Genomic DNA, 23,025 nt, shown 5'->3' with positions numbered 1-23,025 from the left:
CACCGATAGCGATATAGAATAGACCTTTTTTCAAAGAGGACGTCCTGTTGAATAATTATGCAGTCCAGCCATAAAAGCAATGATAGAGCCATGCATAATTACTGTATCATGCATATTGTAATAATTATGCATGGTTTTATCATTGTTTTTCTGCCGGACTACATAATAGACCTTTTTTCAAAGAGGCCACCCTGTTGAATAATTATGTAGTCCAGAAGAAAAACTATGATAAAACCATGCATAATCAGTTAGTCACACTAGGAAATCTAGCTTTCAGAAAAAACAACATCAGTCATCTACAGGATGTATTTGCAACAACAAGGATGAGAGTTACCTGAATCAAGTTTGCAAGACAATTAATTAAAACTTGAAAGTTTGAAATAAAATAAAACGTGCAGCAGCCAAAATCAACCAACCAAAATTTGTCATTCAATTCCCGAGACAGTGCTTCGAGTTTTAAGGCCTTGTTTATATGCTAAAGTAAAAAAAATCTGCACATGTAAATGGGTCAGTGTTTGAGGTCCGGCAAAATTTCCGGGAAGTAGCCTATCCGGCGGTGCGCGGATCTAGGTGGGTCCCGTCTCCCCCGTAGATCTTTTTCTTGGGAAGTTGATCTTCAAATTAGTTTTCAAGGTTGGCTTGGCTCAAACTTTTTCATCTATGGCTCAAATTTTAGGCAATTTCTCATAGTTTTTGAAAATGTTAATTTCATCAAAAAGCGCCGGGCTATTTTTTCATAAATCCCTTTAGAAGTTTTGCGACGCATTTTTTTGCTTGCGAGTCAAGTAAACGATATAGCGCTTTCGCAGCATTAATCTTTGATATGCATTTTGGCGGGACGCTAGTGTGACTAACTGATAATTATTACAATATGCATGATACAGTAATTATGCATGGCTCTATCATTGTTTGTTGTTTTTATGGCTGGACTACATAATTATTCAACAGGACATCCTCTTTGAAAAAAGATCTATTATTCAACAGGGTGGCCTCTTTGAAAAAAGGTCTATCGATAGGTGGTCACTGATCACCTTCAATTATTATCGATCATTATTGGTTACTTCGATCACAATCGAACGTTCGATTTTAGTACCGTGAGATTGGGTAACTTGAATCAGTGGAGGCTAACATGTATGCATAGCCCTCAAATGAAAGACCTGGCTGGTCATTAAAATACAACTGCGCAGCTCCTCTCGCAGCTCTAGTCTACCATTTTTGTTTTGACTTAACTTTGTATTTTAATGACCAGCTAGGTCTTTCATTTGAGGGCTATGCATGTTAGCCTCCACTGATGCAAGTTACCCAATCTCACGGTAGGACGTAGGTACTGTCTATCTACTTGGTTTATACCACCAATAAACTGGTTTCTTTATAAAAGTTTAACACTGTACCAGGCACATACCATACTTACTATTACACCCCCAGAAATTGGGTCAAGTAAAGTAGCTGATTATAAAATTCCAGGAATTCTAGCTCTTGAGTGAAGTGTTGAAAGGCGATGAGTCATTTCAAAGCCGAGTTGCAGGCAGGCACTTTTAACGTCCACGACTGACCTTCTTTGTTTACACTCAAATTTAAAAATTTCGCAGTTCAGCAATGCTGCTACTTAGCACTCTTTTCTCTATTTTTGCCACAGCTTTCCATAAACAAAAACCATTTGAACAGTGTGAGCAGAGAAAGTTAGCTGTTATGCTAGCATTCGAAGGTTTAGCCCGTGGTTTGTTGTACAAAAATGGAATCTGGCCTAAAAACAAAAGATGGCGGCTTGAGATAAACAAATCACGGCTATCTAGTCGGGTTCAATCTGATTATACTCTGAAATCCGTAATACTATGCATTATAGACCATTATTAGCCATTATAAGCTACAATATTGCCCATTCTATCTTATACTACTACTATGCTACGACGTTACAAATCGAATCTGTTTCTACACGCAGGACAGTAATTCCACATAGTTAAAAGCGACATTCATTTAGTATTACAGGAAAGGTATGTCACAAGAACTCGGGAATTTTATCGATCAAATGGGTAATTTTTTTCATTTGTTTAATATATCGATGACGGCTGTTCGTTTACATTCAACAATCGAATCGCAATAGTCGTTTGCCAGTTTCCAGAGTATGGCAAGGCTGCAATAGTTAGTGGAAGGACCTCGATTTCTGAAGTTTGTGTCTTTTCTCACTTTTAGCCTAGATGATGTAGCAAACAAAGTGAGTATAAGCACACTGTGCTTTTAATTGGCTGAATTTTTTTTTCCATTGGAAAACTTTTCATACTTTCAGAGACAGAGCGAGCAATGATTGACCAAACTGTTACAATGAAAATTATCCAGGGCATTTTTTATCTTCTTACCTTTTTCATCTTCATTGTATTGAAGCACTCCAGGTTTAAAGTTAAAAGCACATAAGCCAGTCAGGAGTAATACCTTAAACAAGGCGTATACCTTGTTCAAGTAAGAATTCCAAATTTCTATTGTTTGATACTTCCTATATTTAGGAAGTAGTGGGAATATTTTCCAAACTAGGAAAAGGGCACTCTCTCGTCTATACCATTGGAAAGGGCACGAGAAACTGAATTCCCATGGTGATTTTTAGAAAATTCCACAGCCGGAATTGATCACAATCTTCAATTTTAAAACAACCTTAAAGTCTAGTCTACATGAAACGAAATCGGCTTTTTTAAAGGGTGTAGAAAGAGCTTTACACAAAAAATACAAAACAATTTAAAATGGTACCCGACGTTTTTTCAAGAAATCTTAAAAAATACCTGAACAAGGTACCCCTACCTTAAACAAGGTATATGCATGTACCTTGTTTAAGGTACATCCTAAACTTATACACCTTGTTTAAGGTATTATTAACTATTCTTCTTTGCTTCCTCTTCTTCCCCTGAATTTATGGTTCCAACTAGTTCCAAAGATAAAACAAAGATGAAAAAAGATTCCGTCTGTATATTTTGATAATTTTTTCACTACTTGGTCAATCAAGGACTCCTCTTTCCTTTGTGCTAAAATTCAACATGCCCTTTTTCCTTAACACTCAACCCCTACCTTAAACAAGGTATATACATGTACCTTGTTTAAGGTACATCCTAAACAAGGTATACGCCTTGTTTAAGGTATTACTCCTGACTGTAAGCTCTTCTTATAATATTTATTATTGATATTCATTCACTGATGAAACACCATTCGTTGACGTTGTGTGCTGCGGTGGAGCGCATGACGTAGCTCGCGCGGCAACTAAAACTCGCCTTCTGTTGGAAGATCATATTGGGCGTTTTGGGGTTACCACCCTCGCGGTAGCGGGCGCCTCTGTCTTTCCGCAACTCTTTCCACCTTTTTAGATGGCCTTGATATAATAGATTGTAATAGATCGAGAAAGGCGCCATAATCTTGGAAGATAATGTGAGTGGTCCTAAATCCACCCCCCAAATAACTGTTATGAAAAAAATTTCTATGTTTACAAACATTCCCTTCCAAATTGAACAATAAACTGTTGCAAGAAATCTTGAAACAAAACATCTTAACAATATGACTATAATGTCAAGATGTTAATTAACGTGATCAAAAACGTGTGAGTTGTAAAAATAATTACCTCTATTCTGTATTCTGAATCCGTTGCTCGCGTTTAACGTTAACGATTCGGACAATTTTGTAATAAAAAATTATGTTTTGTATAAAAGCAATAATTATCAGTTGAGTGTTTAAGTTAAAAACGGCAATTATTTAAAAGTCCGAAAAATCTTTTCCTTGATGCAATTTCACAATTTTCAAACACCTTTGACATCTTTCAGTCACGGAAATCCTTGCATTTGCACAGGGTTCAACATGCAGCAAATGCAACGGGTCGAAAACGAAAGTGACGAAAAAACCCCATGCAAATACACTCGATCACTGCGACCCGTTGCATTTACACAGAGTGGAAAAATGTTACACTTGATTATAAAAAAATGCACAGATCAAAATTTTAACCTGTAGACAAAAATTTTCTAAAAAGGCTAAAGAATCTTCTAAAGAGAAAATGAAAATGCCATTCGTTTTTCGTTATATTTTTTTTTTTTCATTTTAAAGTTGAGATTTGTTAATTTTCGCGCATTTTGCCTTACACGTTCTAGCTCATAATTGCACAGGGTCGGAAAAAATCGTTGAAACCGTTGCAAATGCACACCCCGTGCAAATGCAAGGATTTCTGTGACTGTCTTTGCCCTTATAAGGACAACATATTTTGCTGACGCGACATTTCATTGTTGAAAAAATTTTCTTAAACACCCAACTGATTATTGTTATTTGGTGCAGTGTATCAAATTTCTCAGTTTAGTTGACACTTTGGTATCTACGTTGCATCACAGTGAAAGGTTTGTTTTTATTTTAGTTTGTATCTTTGAAAGACCCCATCGGTTTTAGGCAGGGCTGTCGGATTTAGGACCATACTCAGGTCAATTTGTTTTGGTCGCCGGCTTGGGAAGTAGCAATGTTTTTGGTTGTTTTCGATGGGAAATGGTAAAAAACTTAAGTTTACAAATTATGTCATTTAGATTTTGCTGGCTTATAGAATGGCAGCATCCTGGGTTGTTCCCCTAACTGTCTTTACGTCACTTTAGAACAAAAAAAAATAGTAAAAGAACAAAGGAATTACCCATAGCCACCATTTCGCAACCATGAATCCTCATATCAAATAGAGCATCTACTGAAAATTTCACTCTTTTCCATAAATGCGAAAATGAAAAACAAAGAAGCTTTCGTTTTCTGATCGTCTTTTTAATCTGCCATGAAGTGTTATAAAATTCCTTATAGAATAACACATTCTCCTACGAAGAGGCTTCAAAAAAGTGACTTGTTAAAAAAGTTGTTAAAAAGTATGTCATTTTATCTTAATAATTTTGTCAAATACAGCACCTTAACCATGGAGCGCTGACTTTTAGTTTTATGACTTGTTCTCACTCGTTTGGTTTCCGTAATAAAAAAGAAAGTTGTTATTGTGAGCTTTGAAAATGCTTAAAATCAAGGTACTTCCACTAACTGTGCACTCGAGGAAAAATTTGGAAATACCAAGTTCCGCACTGTGAAAGGAGCACACAGCTGATAAATTTTGGTCCGGACAAGGTGCACCTATACTTCGGAAATTGGCGCAAAAAGCATACATAAGTGTGCAGAGGGGTCTGAACCCCGCCATTTTTATTTCATCCCCCCCTATGTGTATACCCAGGTATACCCCCTATTTTTAATAATTTTCAAACCCGCACTATTTACAGCAGCGGTCGACCAGTCATTCAAAACTAAAAAAATTGAAATTTGTAGTAAAAATTATATGAAAAAAGAGTTTAACATGGTGCTGCAGGTGAAAATTTAGCTATCTACACTTGTTTTTTAGTTGTCCCACACCAAATATATAAATCAATCAATATAAAATATGATAGATATTTTGAACAAAAGTTGTTATCCCCCTATTTTTACTTCACTTTACTTCTGTCTCCCCCTATCGTGAGATTGGGTTTGTTTGTTTGTAATTGTTATTTATTGTTGACATAAAAACAAATAGCTACTAGGCTAATACAAGTCAACCTATTTACAACTTATACAGTTCTTAAATGAAGCCGACACCATCAATGTACACTTTACATATTCTACACGGACATAACGTTGGTTTCCAATGCTTAATTTTGTCTTTAAAGTCCTTAAGGTCATTAAGATGTCGAAGTTCTTGGGGAACTAATTCCCATATTTTTGGGCCTTGATAGGATAGAGACTCCTCACCATGGAACACTGCTCTGATGTTTCTAGGTTTGAAAAACATTTGATGTTGTGTGTTTGTAGACTTTCATTATGAACAAATATTCCATCATTTAGCTTTGAAATGTTTGATTTGCATTTGAATAGCTCTGTTGCCAGAAGCTGAATATTACAATGGTCGAAAGTTACTGAATTGTCTTTCTCTAGAAGTTCTTCAAAACTCAAATTTTCTTCAGGGAAGACTAGTCTTAAGCATTGTTCATGTAAATGGTTTATATTTTCTAGGCGGTAGCTATGAAACATCCAAACTAATGGACAATAGTTAAACTGACTTTTGAAAAATGCATTCATTAGTTTTGTCGTTTAGCTTGATTCATATAAGGGTCTATTCTCGCTAGAGCACTTATCTTTTGACTTGCCTTTTTACAGCGTTGTTTGATGTAATTTTCGAATGTGAGATGGTTGTCAAAAGTCATTCCTAATATCTTAGATATGTGTTGCTATTTGAAACCTGCTGAGGCCAAAAAAAAAGTAGTTTTGTTTCCGGAAATGCGGGTGACGAAAAAAAATCTCACCCGGGCGGCCGGAAAATATTTTTTTTTATCAATTTTCCTAGAAAAACTCTAATTGACGTGTACGAAAAAATAATCCAGGTTCGATGTCTCTTTACTTGAAAAAACGAAATTTTAAGAAGAAGCTGTACTCTAAGGTAATTCTATTCACAACAACATAAAACAGGAAAGTAGATTGCACAAAAAAAAAAGTTTTTTTCTATTTGCGGCCGGGTGAGATATATTTTTTTCCAAAAAAAAGTTCACCCGGCCGATTTCCGGAAACAAGACTACTATTTTTTTTGAACTGATCTTGTATTGCTCTACTTAATTCGTTATCGACATGTTGTTAGCAATGAATTCGGTTTTCTCGGCATTTCCTTTCATTTGATTATGTGATAACCATTCAAATATAATGGAGGCAGATGTATTTAGTTCTTCCTCAACTTCGTCCCATGAGTCTGCTACTGAAAATGGTGTTGTATCATCAGCATAATTTAGAATTGTATCATTTAGAAAATAGAAAAGATCTCTTAGGTATAATGTTGAAAAGTAATGGCCCAAGGATGGATCCTTGTGGAAACCCTACTGAAATGTTAATGCCAAGTACTATAGCTGTCTCCTATTCTAGTCCTTTGTTTTCTATTGGTAAGGTAATTTCCAATCAATATAATAGCATTCGTGCTGAAGCCATAGGCTTCCATCTTTGCGAGTAAAAGATGGTGAGAAATGCAATCAAATGCTTTAGAAAAGTCTATAAACGTAATGCTCCGAATTTCTGTCATCATCAATGGCTTTTTTCCAGATTTCAGTTAGCATTAGTAGCAGTGCTTGCGTACCATGGCTCCGAACGGGGTTCTAGGTCCCCCCAACAAATTTAGGTCCCCCCTAAGTTTTAGGTCCCCCCTAAGTTTTAGGTCCCCCCTAAGTTTTAGGTCCCCCCTAAGTTTTAGGTCCCCCCACTTTTCAGTAAGGTTCAGGTTCCAGCTGAAATCTAAAGGTTCAGGTCCCTGCAAAAAGTACTTTCAAGGTTCAAAGCAAAACATTTGAATCGTTTCGCAACAATGGAACGTCTTCTTTTTGTGGTGTGTGTACCACCCCCTCTCGCACGCAGATAAAAATAAAACGGTAGAATATTTAAAAACAGATTATTAAAACCAAACAAAAAAAAATTTTTACAATTTCTTAATTATTGTAATTAGCCCCCAGAACTTTAGTGCAGCCCTTCAGGTCCCCCGACTTTTTTAGGCCCCCCCTGAGTTTAAAAAATGAGACAGCTCTCACCTACTTTTAGGCCGATTTTAGATTTACAACCCCCAAATAAGTGGGGGGGCGGAGCCATGGTACCTAAACCTTTCTTACATGCACATTGTTTTTCGCTGTACATATAATATGTCCTCATAGAAATCTGAGATTTGATCATGTATTAATCTTTCATAAACTTTTGAGAGCACATTTCCTATTGTTTCGTTGAAATTAGAAAGCCTATTCTAATCTTACTGTACTCAAAATTTATTGTAGAAAACGATCGTGTTAAAAACTTTTGCCCGTTTGACCATGTATTCACCCGATTTAGAAAAATTTGAACCCTCTAATCTGCTCAAGTAATCTCAACCGGGACGGGATCATAAGCGTGCAATTGCACACGTGCACACGGGCATAAATCTTAACTGTGTAATTGTGGGCTTCCAGCCTTGGGAGTCAAGTGCGCAATTCTGTAGGAGGATTTCTCAGACTGTCAGTCATCTACAGACAGGATGTATTTGCAATTTTAACAAGGATGAGAGTTACCTGAATCAAGTTCAAGATCCCAAGACAATTAAATAAAACTTGAAAACTTAAATGAAACAAATGACCAATTGCTAACGTGCAGCAGCCAGGCTAATCAGCCAACCAAATTCTGATATTTATTTCCTCTGATAGCACTTCAATTTTTAGGCCTTGATTACACGTGAGAGTATAAATAATTCCGCACATGTAAACAGGACAAAGTATCTCTACACCAAAAAATAACGTTACTAGTATCAAGGCTAAAAAGTTCATTTTTTCCAATCTTCATTTTCAAAGACTCTTAAAAGTTATAGTACTCTAAATTATCTTTGTAACGGTATGTATGATTTGTTTGAATTGGAGCATTGGTTGAAAAATAGCAGGCAAATCAGGACACTTGAAGCGAATTGACTTAAGTTAAGTTGGTCATTCCTTATACAGTAATGAAATCTTATGTGTTTTGATTGACCACTTGGTGCTTTAATCGATTTCACATCTTTTTAGAAAAAAACCTCAAAAATGGCGGACTACACAGATGATATGCACATAAAAATGTGTAAAAAAATTGCACAATTGACAAAAGTAATTTACAATTTAAATTCAAGAGCTGAAGAAAGTGACACTATAATTGCAAACATGAAAAAGGAATACAAAGCTAATATTACAAGAATAATGGAGGAAAGCAAGAACCAAATCTTTTCATGCAAAGCCAAGTACCAAGAGTATGAAAATTTTGAAAAACAATTAAAAAAATCAACTGATGTTTTGAAAGAGACTGAAGAACAAAATTTAAGATTACAGAAAATTTTGGAAGAAACTGTTGAGAGGTCAAAATTGAATGAGAATAGTTTGAGAACTGATTATGAGAATAAATTATTGGATTTACAGAATAAGTTGTTGGAGAGGAAACGAGAATATGGTGAACTTTTGGATAGGTTTTCATCTTTTCAGAAAGATCTAGATGCTTCTAAACGTGGGAAAATAAGTGAAGTCAATAATCAACATGAGCAGATAGCTGTTATGAAAGAGAAATTCGAAAAGGAAGTTTTAAGAAATAAAGAGAAGCAAAATGAATTGAGGGACACCATCGAATCTATTCGAGCAGAATATGAAATTGATCGTAAAAATTGGTTTGGTGAAAAGGATCAAATCCTAATCGAAAATGAAGACAAAATTTTGAAATTGAAGCAGTTGCATGCAAGGGAATTAGCCTCTCTAGGAGGCCAAATCAAGACAAATGAGTTTGAAAAACTTGAAAATGAAAAACAAAAATTAATCAAAGATTTCGAGTTGAGAAAAACAGAATTTATTAATAGGATTCGATTCTTAGAGAAATCTCTCAGTCAAAATGAAGAAGAAAACGAAGAGATGAAAGCAAGTAACACAAATTTACAAACACAAGTTAATCATTTTGAAAAGACACTTGCTTCTGTCAATTCGGAACTCAAAGAGAAAATTGTCCATTTGGAACGTATAGAATCAGAAAGGAGACGAAACACTGACGATTTTTCAAAACAGATTTCCAATCTTGATCAAATGAAGACACAACAAGAAGGTGCGTGTTGATTTCTATGTTTAAAATTTCACTACACTTTTGAATTGAAACATAATTTAGTCTCAATGAAAATATAAAATTTTTCCTTTGAAATTGTATTAAACTTTGAGACACTTTTTTGTTCAATTTATAACTCAAGCTATAATATGAAACTAAACACCAGTTAAACACCATCTGTCAAACTAAATGTAGTCATCATCAAACATCAAGTGTATAATGAGTTCTTATTTCAGCACTTTTTGAATGTTTTTGTGGAATTTTGGCAGAAACGTGAAGTGAAAACGTGAAATTTCTACAGTATGTGAAGCCTGCATTTTCTTAAATCTTTGGCTCAGCTCTATGTCCTTATAGTACCTTTTTCTTGTAAAAGTACTTAAAATAATTGATAATTTTTTAACAACATTAGTAACTTGTGGTGAAAAATTGATCTATACCAAGGTCCAAGGTAGAGCTAAATTCAAAATTTATTATTCTTTAAAAAATTAAAAACATGATAATTTTTTCATTTTTTTTTAGCTTCTCTTGTCAAATTGAAAAGCAAATTGGATTCTCAAGCAAACGAGTTGAACGAAACAAAAATCCATAAAAAGGAACTTGAAAAACAATGCTCATTGTTAGAAAAGGAAGTGGTGACATGGAAAGACAAATTTGACAGTGAACACAATCGATATCAAATAAATCAGAATGAAATTCAGGTTTGATAATCTTTACCAATTTTCATGCAAAGGTTTTCCCATTCACTTTTTTTTGATAAAGAAGTACATTATTGTTATTAGTGACCATATTATAAAAGTAGAGCACTCGGCTAGAGTGTTTGTTGGTGTCAAACCCAGGCTGCCGGGCCATACCAAAGACTAAAACATAGTAAATGATGCCTTACTGCTTAACACTCAGCAGTTAAAAAGAAGGATTTTAAGGCTAAATTGAATCTAGTTTGAAAGAGGGGCCTTCAGGTCGCTCAGACTAAAGTTGTTTGAATACTTCCCTTAGCCTCGTCGTTCACTTACAAACAAGCTCTAAAAATAATGTAGAATCCAGATCTGATTTGCTTGGGCCATTTTTAAGAAATAGTCTGTACCCCCTCCCCCGTATGTTTGGAAGGTGTTTCGTCCAGGGTGGTCTGGATAACAAAATATCCAGGGGGTCACCTGTCCCAAAATAGACCTCATCAATTCTGGGATTGCCGTTCTGAAAATTCCTTCTATCCTTTTTCTTTTAGAACCAATTCAATACCGTTAACAATCTTCAACTGGAAATCCAAAAACTTCAATCAAAAATTAAAATTCTTGAAGATAAGAGTCAAACAGACTTGAAAACTTTACAACAAAAGCAAACCAGTGAGCAAGCTAAAGAACAGAAGAAACATACACAAGACATCTCACGTTTTAAAGAGGAATCCGAAAGAATCCTGAAAGAAACACAAAGCTTGCTTTTGGAACAGTTCGAAAAAGATAAACAAGCAATCAAACTAGAGTTTGATACTAAAATCAATGATCTTAACTCACAGCTAAAGGTTTTGGAAGAAAATCTTTCATCCAAGGCAAAGGAGGTTGACCACCAAAACAAGACATTATCCACTGTCAACAGTAAGCTACACGATTCGAATCGTCAATTAGTCGAGCTTCAAAAACAGTATAAAGACCAGAAGAGTATGCTGGGCAGTGCTATGGAGAAAAACAATGATTATAAGAAGCTTCTAGCTGATACCCAGGTAATTTTTTAGCATTTGGTCTTTTGGGTTTTCGTATATTCTAAGGATCTTAGGAAGAACATCTTTGGGAAATGTCTCGATTTAAACAGGATATAATTTGACCAGTAAAATTGACCATTAAAAACCATACGAGAGTCTATTTCATGCTTTGCCAAGGCACAAAATGGATTTCTAGATGTTTTGTTGTGACTCTGGTGACTCAACGACAGATTCGAGTGTAGTTCGAAAATACATATATACTAGGTTTTCTTTTATCCATCTCCATTTATAGAAATCAACAATCTACAAACACTACAAACAAATCGAGTTGTATTTTTTAAAAGTTAAACTTCCTTATAGTCTGGTGCTTCAAACGAGAAAGAACAATTTCTTATGGAACAAAAACACAAAGAACAAGAATTTCAACAACGAATAGAAAGAATCAAAGAACTAATGCAAAAAGAATCTTCCGAAAATATCAGGTTTGTTCAGAATCACTAATGAATTCCCTTGCAAAATGGTGTTAACTGTTCTTTTCTTGCTAATACTAACAAATTTTGCCCTTAACAACTTTTATTCAAGTTTCACTCATGGTAATTTTTTCCAAATTATAATATATAAGAACAAGAGCCAAACTATTAAGAATAAGTTAAGAACATGCTTCGCGTACTCCAAAGCAACCAATTTCTTTGTGAAAGTGGTGAAAATAAGAACATGTTAACAATTCTTTTAGGCTATAAACTTAAGTTAAGAACATCATCCGAAGGCTTCATTCAAAACGTGTATGAATTTTTTTATGACATTTACTTTTAGGAATTTGACTGAAGCTCACCAGAAAGAGTTAAGCGAGAAAATCACCCAGCACAACCTTATCATAGAAAAGATGAGACTAGAGTCAGAACAAACGAGACAACATAAAGAAAACGAGATACTGCTTTTACAAAATGACGTAATGTTAAATCAATACACCTTTTCGACCGTAGTCGCGTGGTCAGGCGCGTGCCACTTAATTATTTGATTATCCTTAAACTCGATTCAATCCTTTTTTGACACATTTTTCTATTGTCTATAAGTGCGAAAAATGGACTGGGACGGTTTTAGTGGGATAAAGCGGACAAAAAAATGCCTGCGCGGTAATTCGCGGCTACAGTCGAAAAGGTGACGTTGACTTTTTTCTTGATCTAGTGTCAATATGCTGTAGACTCGGGAATTTATCAGATATTACCATCTTTCAGTGGCCCTATAAGAATTAAAGATTTCTGAAATAATGTCAGTGACACAGATTAGTCGACCAATTGTCATCTCTTTTTCAATTCTTCAGAATTCTTATATAATTTCGTAATATGAAGAATGTGACAAAAATACATTTTCCATCGAATTATTTTGTTCTTTCAACAGCTCAAAATGTTATCCGAAAAACAAGATAGAAATCGTGAAAGCTTATCAAGCCAGCACCTGACACACCAACAAGAAATTACAGATCTTAAGAAGGCCTTTGAACAACAAAAAGAGGAGATGTTAAATGATTTTGAGCGACAATTGAGTACACTCAAGGACACTTCTGTCGAAGAAATGACCAGAAAAGAGGACGGATGGCACGAGATGATGAAGGTTCGACTTTGAAACTTTAAAACAGAATGAATAAACACAAAGTCAAGATGAAGTTAGGACGAAGATTTTTGTTTGAAATTTCATATTCCGCTCAACTGAGCAGGTGTTGAAAAAGACTTGAAAATTTGGTTCCCGTATTTACCACTCTTTTGGGATGGGATAGTCATTCATCATAAAGTCACATTTTCTTTGGCAATAATTCTTAAAAGGAAAACCTTTAGCCCAGTAATGAAAAAAGTGTTACTATGGCCTAAGAACGTTCCATAGCCATATGTTTACATATTGCTTTTAATTCTATTACACAGCAAGAAATGTCGACCATTTCAGCAGATCATCAGCGTGAACTTGAAGAACTACACAAATCAAATCAATTATTGCTGACGTCGCTAAAAAGTCAATTGGTTGCTGAACAGAAAGCAGAGAGTGAAGAGCTAAAAAGGAATTTTGCAATTGAAAAAGGTAAAAGTTACTTTAGACGTACAAAATATTTCGTAAACGCAAACCTTACCTTAGCTATTTTCGCGATTTTTAGCCTTTTTCATTAAAGTGCATGTTTTTGAAATAACGATTCGCGTTAAAAAGATTACTTTAAAAAGCTGAAAATCATTGCACTCCTAGTTGAAACTTCAGTCAATTTGATCGTATGCTTTTAATCTTTTTAAATTCAAAGGAAACCTTTTTAATTGAATTGGAATTTTTAACTCTTCACAATGTTTGATGAAAGTTTTGGTGAAAGAACTCGCGAAAGTCTATGTTGTAATTTCGTGATTTCCCTACAAGTTAATGGTCGCGAAAGTTTGTACGCCTAAAATATTTTCTACACCCGAACTGTCGTCTTTTCTCTAGCAAGTCACAGTTCTAAAGATTATTTAAGATTAATTTATTTTTTGAAAACTCTAAATAATATGAAAATGTCACCCTCAAAGTTAAAGACACGGTAGAATAAATTCTGGTTAAAGGATGAACCAACTGCTACTAAGTTGAAATTTAAAATCATTTCCTTATTGGAACTAATTTTCGGGGAAACTAATTTTCGCGGTCGAAAAAATATCCGAAAAATTGCATTTCACGGGTTTTTATTTTCGTGGTTTTTTTCATTCTGGAATTTTCACGAGTTTTAATTTTCGCGGTATGATCTTTCTTTACCTGCATCGCTATGCTCCTTTTGTGAAAAAAGGGTGCGTTTTAATAAAATCTTTATTTTGTACTGAGGATCTGTTCACACACGGATTATATTCCATTCTTGTTGAATGTTACTATTTCAGAAAAACTGCAAAATGTGTTACAAATTCAGCACGAAGAGCGATTGAAGCAAATTATGAAAGACTTCGAGAAAGAGATTACAACTCAGAAAGATGAACTCTCAACCAGTAAAGACCTTCGTCAGAAAGAGGTATGTTTTCTTTCCATTCTTCAGTTCATTTTTTCCATTTTTCTGTCAACAAAAATTTTACGTTTTGGCCAAAGTTAAGTCAAAATTTTAAAGGCTAGTTTTTTTAGACTATAGGAAATTTTGAAATAAAATGTGCTTTGCTCAAAAGTGAAGGGTGCTATCTCTCCAATGTGTCGGGACTATGCTTGAAGCCAAGGCTAAAAACAACACTGAACACTTAGATATTCCCTTTGAGAGAAAATGAATGCACGAATCAAAACAGAATGATTTAAAGAGAGTGGTTTAAAGTCATCAATTTAATTTTAATTATGATTTTGTTTTCTTTTTACCAAAAGGATTCGCCCACTCGAGCGGTATTCTATTCTCTAACGAAATATCGATTTGGGATTTTTGTGGCGGAAACTTTCTTCCACCCACCGTTATTTTTATTTTGTTGAAAACCTATTTATTTTTAGCTTTTACATTGTTTTAAAATCGTTCATCGAACTGTAAGGGTTACTTTCAGATAGGAAAAGAGGTTTTGTTTCGATTTTATTCACACCTTTGCTTTATTGAAGATTTTTTCCCGTCTTCATTGGAAAGTGTTATTAACTCATTGATTGTTGTGTGTTAAAAAAATAAAGAAAATTAATCTAATCTTTTAGAGACGTGATTATTCCGTCAGAGCAAAGGAACCGCGTATATTCGGCATATGCCGGCGCACAAGAGCTACCATACTGTTCTGTCAACAAAAATTTTATTGGCTTAAAATTTTCTGAAATTTTAGAATTGAGTTCTATTTTGTTCTCGTGTTTTTTAATAAAAATGATGTTTTTCCATTACATCATGGATAGTCTTGACTTTTGATGGAAAATCATCCTAAATTATTCTTGCGCTATTCTTAAGTTAGGACCCAAATTCAACCTAAATTTAACGCGTAATACATTCCTGAAATAAAAAATGGCATTTTTATGAAAGTTTCAAGCCTTACTTGAGGATTATGGGAAATTTACAGTTAAAAATGCTCTCAATCACTCATGAATATTCTTATAAAAAGCGTATATATTAATTTATAATGCAATAGCTCTCTAATACCAACTACTAAGTTTTCTCTGCACTGTAAGGGTCCGATTTCAAAGGCCTAATTTGAGGCCGTGCGTCGTTTTTGAATCAAGCTCTCCACACCCCCAGGTTTTTTTCTTATAATTTTGACCTTTTAGTTCGATGTCCATGCAAAGAAGATAAGTGAACTAACACAACAGATGAGTGAGCTAGAAATTCAATCACAGCAATTACAGAATTCCCTGTCGAACAAAGAAAGTGAAGTGACTGCTATACGAAAAGAACTGGAATCAAAAGTGGAAGAAATATTAAGCATCAGGCGTGAATGTAACTCCAGAATGAGGTTTGTTTTACGCCCATAATTTTTTCCCAATTCATGATATTCATGACGTAATGTTTTCTACGGAAAGACCCCGGTTTTTACCAAATTTGTGGCAAATTTAAACTAGACAAATGTTGTATAAAATTTGCTACTACTGGCAAAAACCGGGGTCTTTCCATAGACAACATTACGTCATGAATATCATCAATCTTTATTTAAACTTAAAAAGTAAAATTATATCATAACTTTACGTCCTGTATTTAGCATGCAGGTCTTTTCAGTTGCACAGAGGAGAAAATTAGAAGGTTGAATCAGATTACAGATTTTGATGCAATCCCATTTCCTTCGCCAAATGCATTTAAATCAAAAAGAGTTGAAATGTTTGATAAAATAGTCATGTTCGCTGTTCCCCCGTTTCTCCTTGAAAGTTTTTGTGGTATAGGGCATAGGGGGATGTAGAATACTGCTTTTTCCGATATACCTCTCTTGTGTTGATAAAGTCATCAAGCTATTTTTAATTAGTTTAAAATTAAGATTTATACCCAGTTTGATCTATAATATACCTTCCACCCATATTGTTTCTCAACGGTCGAATCTACCAATAAACTCAAATAAATCTCTTATTTAACTTGAAAACTCGACATTATGTAAAAGAAAGCTTCATAGATACTAAAAATCCAACTAAGAAGCATTTCCTTATAATCTGTACATCTGCACTCGTATAGCTCTTTCTTCAACCTTCAGCCTGCGAACCTAACTACAAGGCATCAGTCATAATTGATCTAATAATGGATCATCTAATTTGTTTAAGCTAATTAGATTTGAAATGTTTTGTCCACGCACCTTTTCAACTTCAGTTCCTAATTAGCATCAATATTATAGTAGATCTAATAGATCTAATTACTGTAATTGTTTAGCTGTACAAAGTAGTTTTGGCTATGCGTAACCTACAGTTATACCATATGCCTCATATCTAAAGTTAAAGCCACAGTATTGCCCAAACTCTCTAGTGGTTATCTTTACAAGCTCTTTGTAATTTAAGCAAATTTTGGAATAGAATATCCCGTCCTAAATGCATATGTAAGAAATATGTAAAAATCAAGGTATTTACTTGTGCTTGTGAGTAAACTTCCATGCCAGCTGTTCGGGGATATTTCATCCCTCAATAGATTATTGAAACTACAATCTTCAGGTAGGGGTGACTACTAAATTGAAACTCATCACCTTTGCGTATTATATTTTATCGCTTCAGGTGTCGCGAAGAAGAATTAACCGAGGACCACCAGAAAACTGTACAAACATTACGTCATAATCATGTGAACGAATTACGTCATCAAAACAATGATTGGACGCAAGAAAAGTGTAAATTACAAGAAGAAGTTGATGCGTTGTCCTTTATGTTGAAGGTTTGTAATGTTTTCTTTGTGTCTGTTATTTTTCGGTAAATTCACGGTAAAAAGAAGCAATTTTTATTGTGTTCGCAAATGGAAATTTCTTTAGAAAAATAAGCGAATCCTTGCAATACCTTATTTTTTAATATTTTTTAAACGGAACAAATATATAAGCAATAAAGGTTCCTTAGCCTCCCACTAAAAACCCTAGATTATACCGCCAGAAGGTAGGAACAAAAAAAAAAACGATACTTTGATACATACTTTCAAAGTAAAGGCTAAAAATTTGAAGTTAATTATCTTCTTTTTGGACCTACCCCGGTGGGGTAGAGGTCCTATAAATTAACCGATGTCCGTCCGTCCGTCTGTCCGTCCGTTCGTCCGTTCGTCCGTCTGTTACCAGCTTTTCTCAGGATTGGCTCATTAGTTTTTTCTGATTTTTGGCACAATGATGCAAAATGGCAATGCCCAAAATGTGACGGAGCCCGATTTTCGAAAAAAAATATATTTGGGCAAATTTGGGCCAAAAACTGCCTTAAAATAGGTTTTTTTGGACTTTGTGCAAAATCCTGTCATTACTTTTTTCTGATTTTTTGTACAAAGATGGAGGGCAAAATTCTCTAAAGAATGACTGAAGTGGTTTTTCCCGGAAAATTTTTATTCGCCTTAAAAGACGGATTTTCGTATTTTGGGGAAATTCCCTTTAACCAAATAAGAAAATATAGCTTTTCTCAATGTTGACTCATAGTTTCTTTCTGATTTTTTGCACAATGATGCAAAATGACAATACCTAAAATGTGACGAAGCCCGATTTTCAAAAAACAATTTTTTCCGGCCGAAAATACCGGAAATATGCCGGAAAACTGTTTTTTTGGCATTTTCTCAAGATTTTATCATTGGTTTTTTTCTGATTTTTTGCTCAAAGATGCGTATTAACAATGCCCAAAACATGGCCGAGTTCGATTTTTGAGAAAAAACTTTTTCCGGTTGAAAATGCCGGAAATCGCCGTGTTTGCAGATTTTCATTGGATTTTTTCCTTATATTCATTTCTATGTTTTTTACACAAAAACATTATTGATAACAATGCTCACCATCAAGCATGATTCAATTGTCAATAAAACTGATTTTTGCGACCAGAACTTTCTATTTATTTTTTCCATACAATCTTTCCCTGTCCCCCATCAACAATCAATGATGAATTTATTGCGTTATGCATTTTCGCTAAATGCTATATTTTCTGACTGATATTTTTTCATTTTTCTCCTCGCATTGCTATGTAACTTTCATCATCAGGTAGGTCCATTCAGCATCTTCTTTTTTTTTCTTAAAGGAGACTGAGGAGAAGTACAGACAACGCCCTTCAAGAGATGAGGACGTTTTATATATCAATCAACTGCAAGAGAAATTGACAAAACAAGAACTTATTTGCCAAAAACTAAACGACGAAAAGAAATATTATAAGTTAGAGCTGGTCAACCGTGAAGAGAATTTCAACAAAGTCTTCAGTAATTCGCCCAAAGTTGGTTTCATGAACCCAGTTGAATTATCAAGGGTAAGTTTTTTGTCGTATTTTTTCTTGTAAAAATCAGTTTAGGAAAGGGGTGCCTTCGGCATGCTTGAAAACGGGGTTAAAGAGGCCAAACTAGAACAAGAACCAAACTGGAAGCAGCTGAACGGCTCAGTTATTTATTTTGTTTTAAACAATGGAAGGTGTGATCCTGCAGCTTGAGAAAGTCTTTTAATTTAAATCAAAAATGTTTTCAACACTTTTACTCTCAATGGGTTACTTTCGCCTAAACCATTCCAAAATGCTTTAAAATCTGCTACAATTCGACGGTTGATTGGGATTTTCAACATAAATTTGAGTTTTATCAAGGTGAAAATACTGGGACGAGATGGAGTTTTTACAAGCTCTTATTTGATTTGGTTGGTCGTTAACCAGAAATAAAACAATTTTGTTACTATTTCTAAAGAACGCGTCATTATTATTACTTCAAATGACTAATTATTAAAGTATCTTATAAAAACTCCATCTCATCTGAAAATACTTAAGTGACTCATATAGTAAAATTTGCTAATTATAGCTCATGGTATAGGTATATTATATCCTCCCCAATTTCTCTCTCCATATTTAGAAGAAAAGCTCACGAAAAAGATGATGCTGCAGAGAGGTAACATAATGATGATAAAATAATCAGATGTTGTCAAAGAGAAAAGGAAATGTTCATTGTTTTGGAATCAGGTGATACAATTCATTGCATTTTAGCATCGACGGATCTAGAAGGTGTTCACGTACTCTAGAAATTCAATGTTGGCAATTGCTAACCTGGCAAAACGCCTTTTTAATGTACGTTGAAGGTAAAATGATTCAAACAATGAACTTGATCCAATTTATCAATATCTTGAATATTGAATGATTACCTTCATAAAAAATAGTGCATTTCTCTACAATACAGCGTGTCCCAAAGAGCGGATAAATTTTTATATAAAGTAAAATTCTCATAATTTATGCCAAATTTTATGACTAACTAGGTATATACTTAAATATTTCAATCTCACAAACCACATATTCAATCATCTTTAGAGTTGGCTATCTATTGATTGGACAGAGAATTGTAATCTTTTTTCAAAATTATTCTAGGCCAAGTTTAGATGATGACTTTTGACGAATTTACTTTATATAAAAATTGTCCGCTTTTTTTATAGGACGCACTGTATGAGTGATTTCCGTGCATGTTTAAGTCTAAAAGTCGTCACTGTACTATGGTCCAAATTCTTTATTGCCCCCTGGTCTCCTCTAGCCTTAAATCCTACTCTAATTTTTTTCTCTTTCAATGACCAGGGTAACATAGTCTATATATGACATTATTTGTCTCTCTCTCTCTCTCTCTCTCTGGTATTCGGGATAAGTTTTTAAATCCTTCCGCACTTTGGTAGAGGCCCCTAAGCGGGTTTCGTGATGGCGTGATAATAGGGACTTTTTCTAGCGTGATTACGTGAGTTGGAATTTTTTTTCTCGTGATTGCGTGATGAGAGGTCAAAACGTGATCGTGATTTGAAAGATTTTTGAGCCGTGATGTGTGATTTGGACTTTTTCAAAGGGATGCGTGGCTATCCAAATCTTTTTCTGATCTTCGTGATCGTGATTGAAGACACAAAAATGCGTGATATCGTAAATTACCGCTGGGGGCCTTTTGGTAAATCCCGGCAAAATGTACCGAATATGCTAAATTTGGTTTCCTCTAGGGACCAAAATCACATTCTCCTTGTTCTTATCCTGCTAACCGGCTTGAATTATTTAATGTAAATACTCAAATGATTATACTGATTTTTATTATATGGATATATAGTTTTTTTGCCAACCGAGTTTGAATATTTTTTTAATCCTGTATATTTTATTATTTTCGGGAAAGTTCTATAAATTATTATTGTTATTATTTTGTGTCTGGTCGAAACAAAAGAAAAATTATTTATTTTATTTTTACACAAATTCTACTTGTTATGTCTTAAAATTCTCATTTAATTTCAGGCTCGAGTATAGTATTCTTATTTAAATCTTAATAGCTTAAAAGGTAAAAATGCGAATTATCCTCTCCTCTTGAGTCAGAATGTTTCTTTTTTGCCCTAATTGGGCTTTTCCATTAAAAAACCATACATGGGGGTGGACGAACCTTTTCAAGTCAAAAAAAGTTATTAAAAATATGTGGATACCCCCTGGAAAATAGCAAAATAGCAAAAATACCCTTGGAAAATCTTTTCATACCTTAATAAAATAGTGAGGCTTGACTAACTAAAATCAGAAATTTTAGAATAACTTTCTACCCCCTTGGAAAAATGAAGGAACACCCCCCTGGAAATTTTTTTCGGATTACCCTCTGGAAACGTTCGTCCTTAAAATGGAATGGCCCATTCTTTTTCCCCTGATATTTCTCAATAATATTGTCTGATTTTTCATTTCTTTTTGAGAAATGTTTGCTTTCCATTTTTCACAGCAAATTTATCAACCGAAACGAAAACAAACTTAGCTTTATACACGTTTTTTATAAGGACAAACTATATAAGAACATTAGGCTTCGATGGCCAAAATATTAAGAACATTTTAAGGCTTTGCGGACTCTAAAACTGCCAATTTCTTAGGAAAATGGACAAAAATATTTCAAAAAATGGTGAGAATAAGAATATGTTAAGAACATTTTCAGGCTTGAAACTGAAAAAGTTAAGAACATCTGAAAGCTTCAAAAATTTTAGATGTTCTAATAATAAAAAACGTGTATGAAAGTTAGGGCTAGAATGACATCCCTCTTATAATTTTCATGGAAACTGATGGAAATGATATTTGCGATTGACAAATTTTGGTGATATACATTCTCTATTGAAAAAGGTTCATTTTCCCTACATTGCAAAATTATAAGAAGAACAGTCAAACGTCGAAGCTCCTCCCGTTTTCACCCACAACCTTGGGTGTTCCATGTAAAATATTTATTGCCCACTGTTTGATTTGAATTAAAATTCTGGGTTATAACTGTACACAGAATTTATATCAATATAGAGTAAAAAATGCTTTCAATTTATGCCAATTTTATGACTTAATCGTAGGAAGGAAATTTTCCTAAACTATTTCTCGAAGCTCAAACCGTGAAATTAATTCCTAGCTTTGCGGCTGAGTTTCTCATTGTACAGTTTGAAAAAACTAACCGGTACTGTGGTAATGACTTATTGAGGTATATAAAATGATTGGCTTGTTACACCCCTGTCTCACAGCCCCGGTGGAACTTTTTCCCTCAGTGGGGATATAAATTCTATTGTTCCAAGGTTAAAAAACCCTGCTGGGATGATTTTGGAGTGCAATTTAAAAAAAATGGAATTTCGAGTGGGGACGAAATCAACGTTAATTTTCCTAAACTATTTCTCGAAGCTCAACCCGTAAAATTGATTCCTAACTTTGCGGCTAAGTTTCTCATTGTACAGTTCGAAAAAAACTAACCGGTATTATGGTAATGACTTATTGAGGTATATAAAATGATTGGCTTAAATGATTTCCGTGCAGTTCTTATCCTTAAATTTCGCAATAACCTTTTTCGTTTGCCAGAAATTGCAAAATCTGAAACATTTTGTAACTCTAAATAAATTTGAGTTTTCATGACGTCATACCTTTGATGAATGCGTTACAATTATAGCGATGCAATGCAAGTCAATGCAATAACAAAAAGCGCAAAAAAAGATTTTGAAACATACCAAAAATAGGTATTACCAATGAAGGGTAATATTTTTTAGGTATATTTTTTATAAGAAATTAAGTTATTATAACTATTTATAAAAATATTTGAAGTTTTAACCCAATTTTTACTACTTTTGACCCCTAAATTGCTTGAAATTAATTTCAGGCTCATCATTGTTCTTAAATTCTTGAGATTAGTTATTTTTATAAAATAAAAAGAGTGTATTTAACGGGGCCTAACAAATATTTAAAACTGAACAAGGCATAACAAGTCTTCCCTCGCTTAAATTTATGCAACTTGATAGGAATCTCTCCTTGCTGCTTTTAACCCTTCAAAAAAAAGAAAGTTCAGAAACTAGGCGATAAACCAGCGAACAAAACACTATGCGCTAAAAACGCCCCTCTTCCTTTTGACACCTATTTATCTCTATAATACAGTTACAAAAAACCAAAGGATATAATATTAAATAGAGATTTGCGATAGATATTTTTGACCGACGATTTTAGCACTAGGATTTCTTTTTATATAATGCAAAACTTTTATTTTCTTCTTTTTTTTCATTATTTTCTATTTTCTAATTTTTCATTTATCACGTGTAACCAAAGTTATTAAATGATACGTCTTTTTTATGCCCAAATAACGTCCATTTCAGAGGTGTTGATGCTTTGGGAAAAGATTTCTCTTTGAACATTGCGTAAACCTTATTAAAGCTATATTGCGTTTAGTCCTATAAATTTGATTCAACATATAA

At 34.1% G+C, this 23,025-nt stretch overlaps 1 protein-coding gene across 1 annotated transcript; it reads left to right on the top strand.

Moving 5' to 3' along the window:
* Window positions 1-8,546: 8,546 nt before the first annotated feature.
* LOC136812180 (protein FAM184A-like) lies at window positions 8,547-19,300 on the top strand. Its single transcript, XM_067068662.1, has 12 exons — window positions 8,547-9,606; window positions 10,123-10,301; window positions 10,826-11,317; window positions 11,657-11,778; window positions 12,110-12,245; window positions 12,695-12,907; window positions 13,213-13,366; window positions 14,173-14,300; window positions 15,500-15,684; window positions 16,916-17,069; window positions 18,386-18,607; window positions 19,191-19,300. Exons 1-12 carry the CDS (start codon window positions 8,571-8,573, stop codon window positions 19,212-19,214), a joined length of 3,045 nt encoding a protein of 1,014 aa, XP_066924763.1. The 5' UTR covers window positions 8,547-8,570; the 3' UTR covers window positions 19,215-19,300.
* The last annotated feature ends 3,725 nt before the right edge of the window (window positions 19,301-23,025 follow it).

The sequence above is a fragment of the Clytia hemisphaerica genome, unplaced genomic scaffold (assembly GCF_902728285.1).
Source record: "Clytia hemisphaerica strain Z4C2 unplaced genomic scaffold, Clytia hemisphaerica genome assembly, whole genome shotgun sequence".
NCBI lineage: Eukaryota > Metazoa > Cnidaria > Hydrozoa > Leptothecata > Clytiidae > Clytia > Clytia hemisphaerica.
Note: the sequence above shows the minus strand (reverse complement) of the source record. Positions and strands in the feature narration are given on the sequence as shown.

Excerpts from the sequence above, each read along its gene's own strand:
- LOC136812180 (XM_067068662.1), top strand. The coding sequence starts at position 8,571 with ATGGCGGACTACACAGATGATATGCACATAAAAATGTGTAAAAAAATT. Across the intron at positions 9,607-10,122 it reads AATGAAGACACAACAAGAAG|CTTCTCTTGTCAAATTGAAA; the intron begins GTGCGTGTTGAT and ends ATTTTTTTTTAG. Across the intron at positions 18,608-19,190 it reads ACCCAGTTGAATTATCAAGG|AAGAAAAGCTCACGAAAAAG; the intron begins GTAAGTTTTTTG and ends CTCCATATTTAG.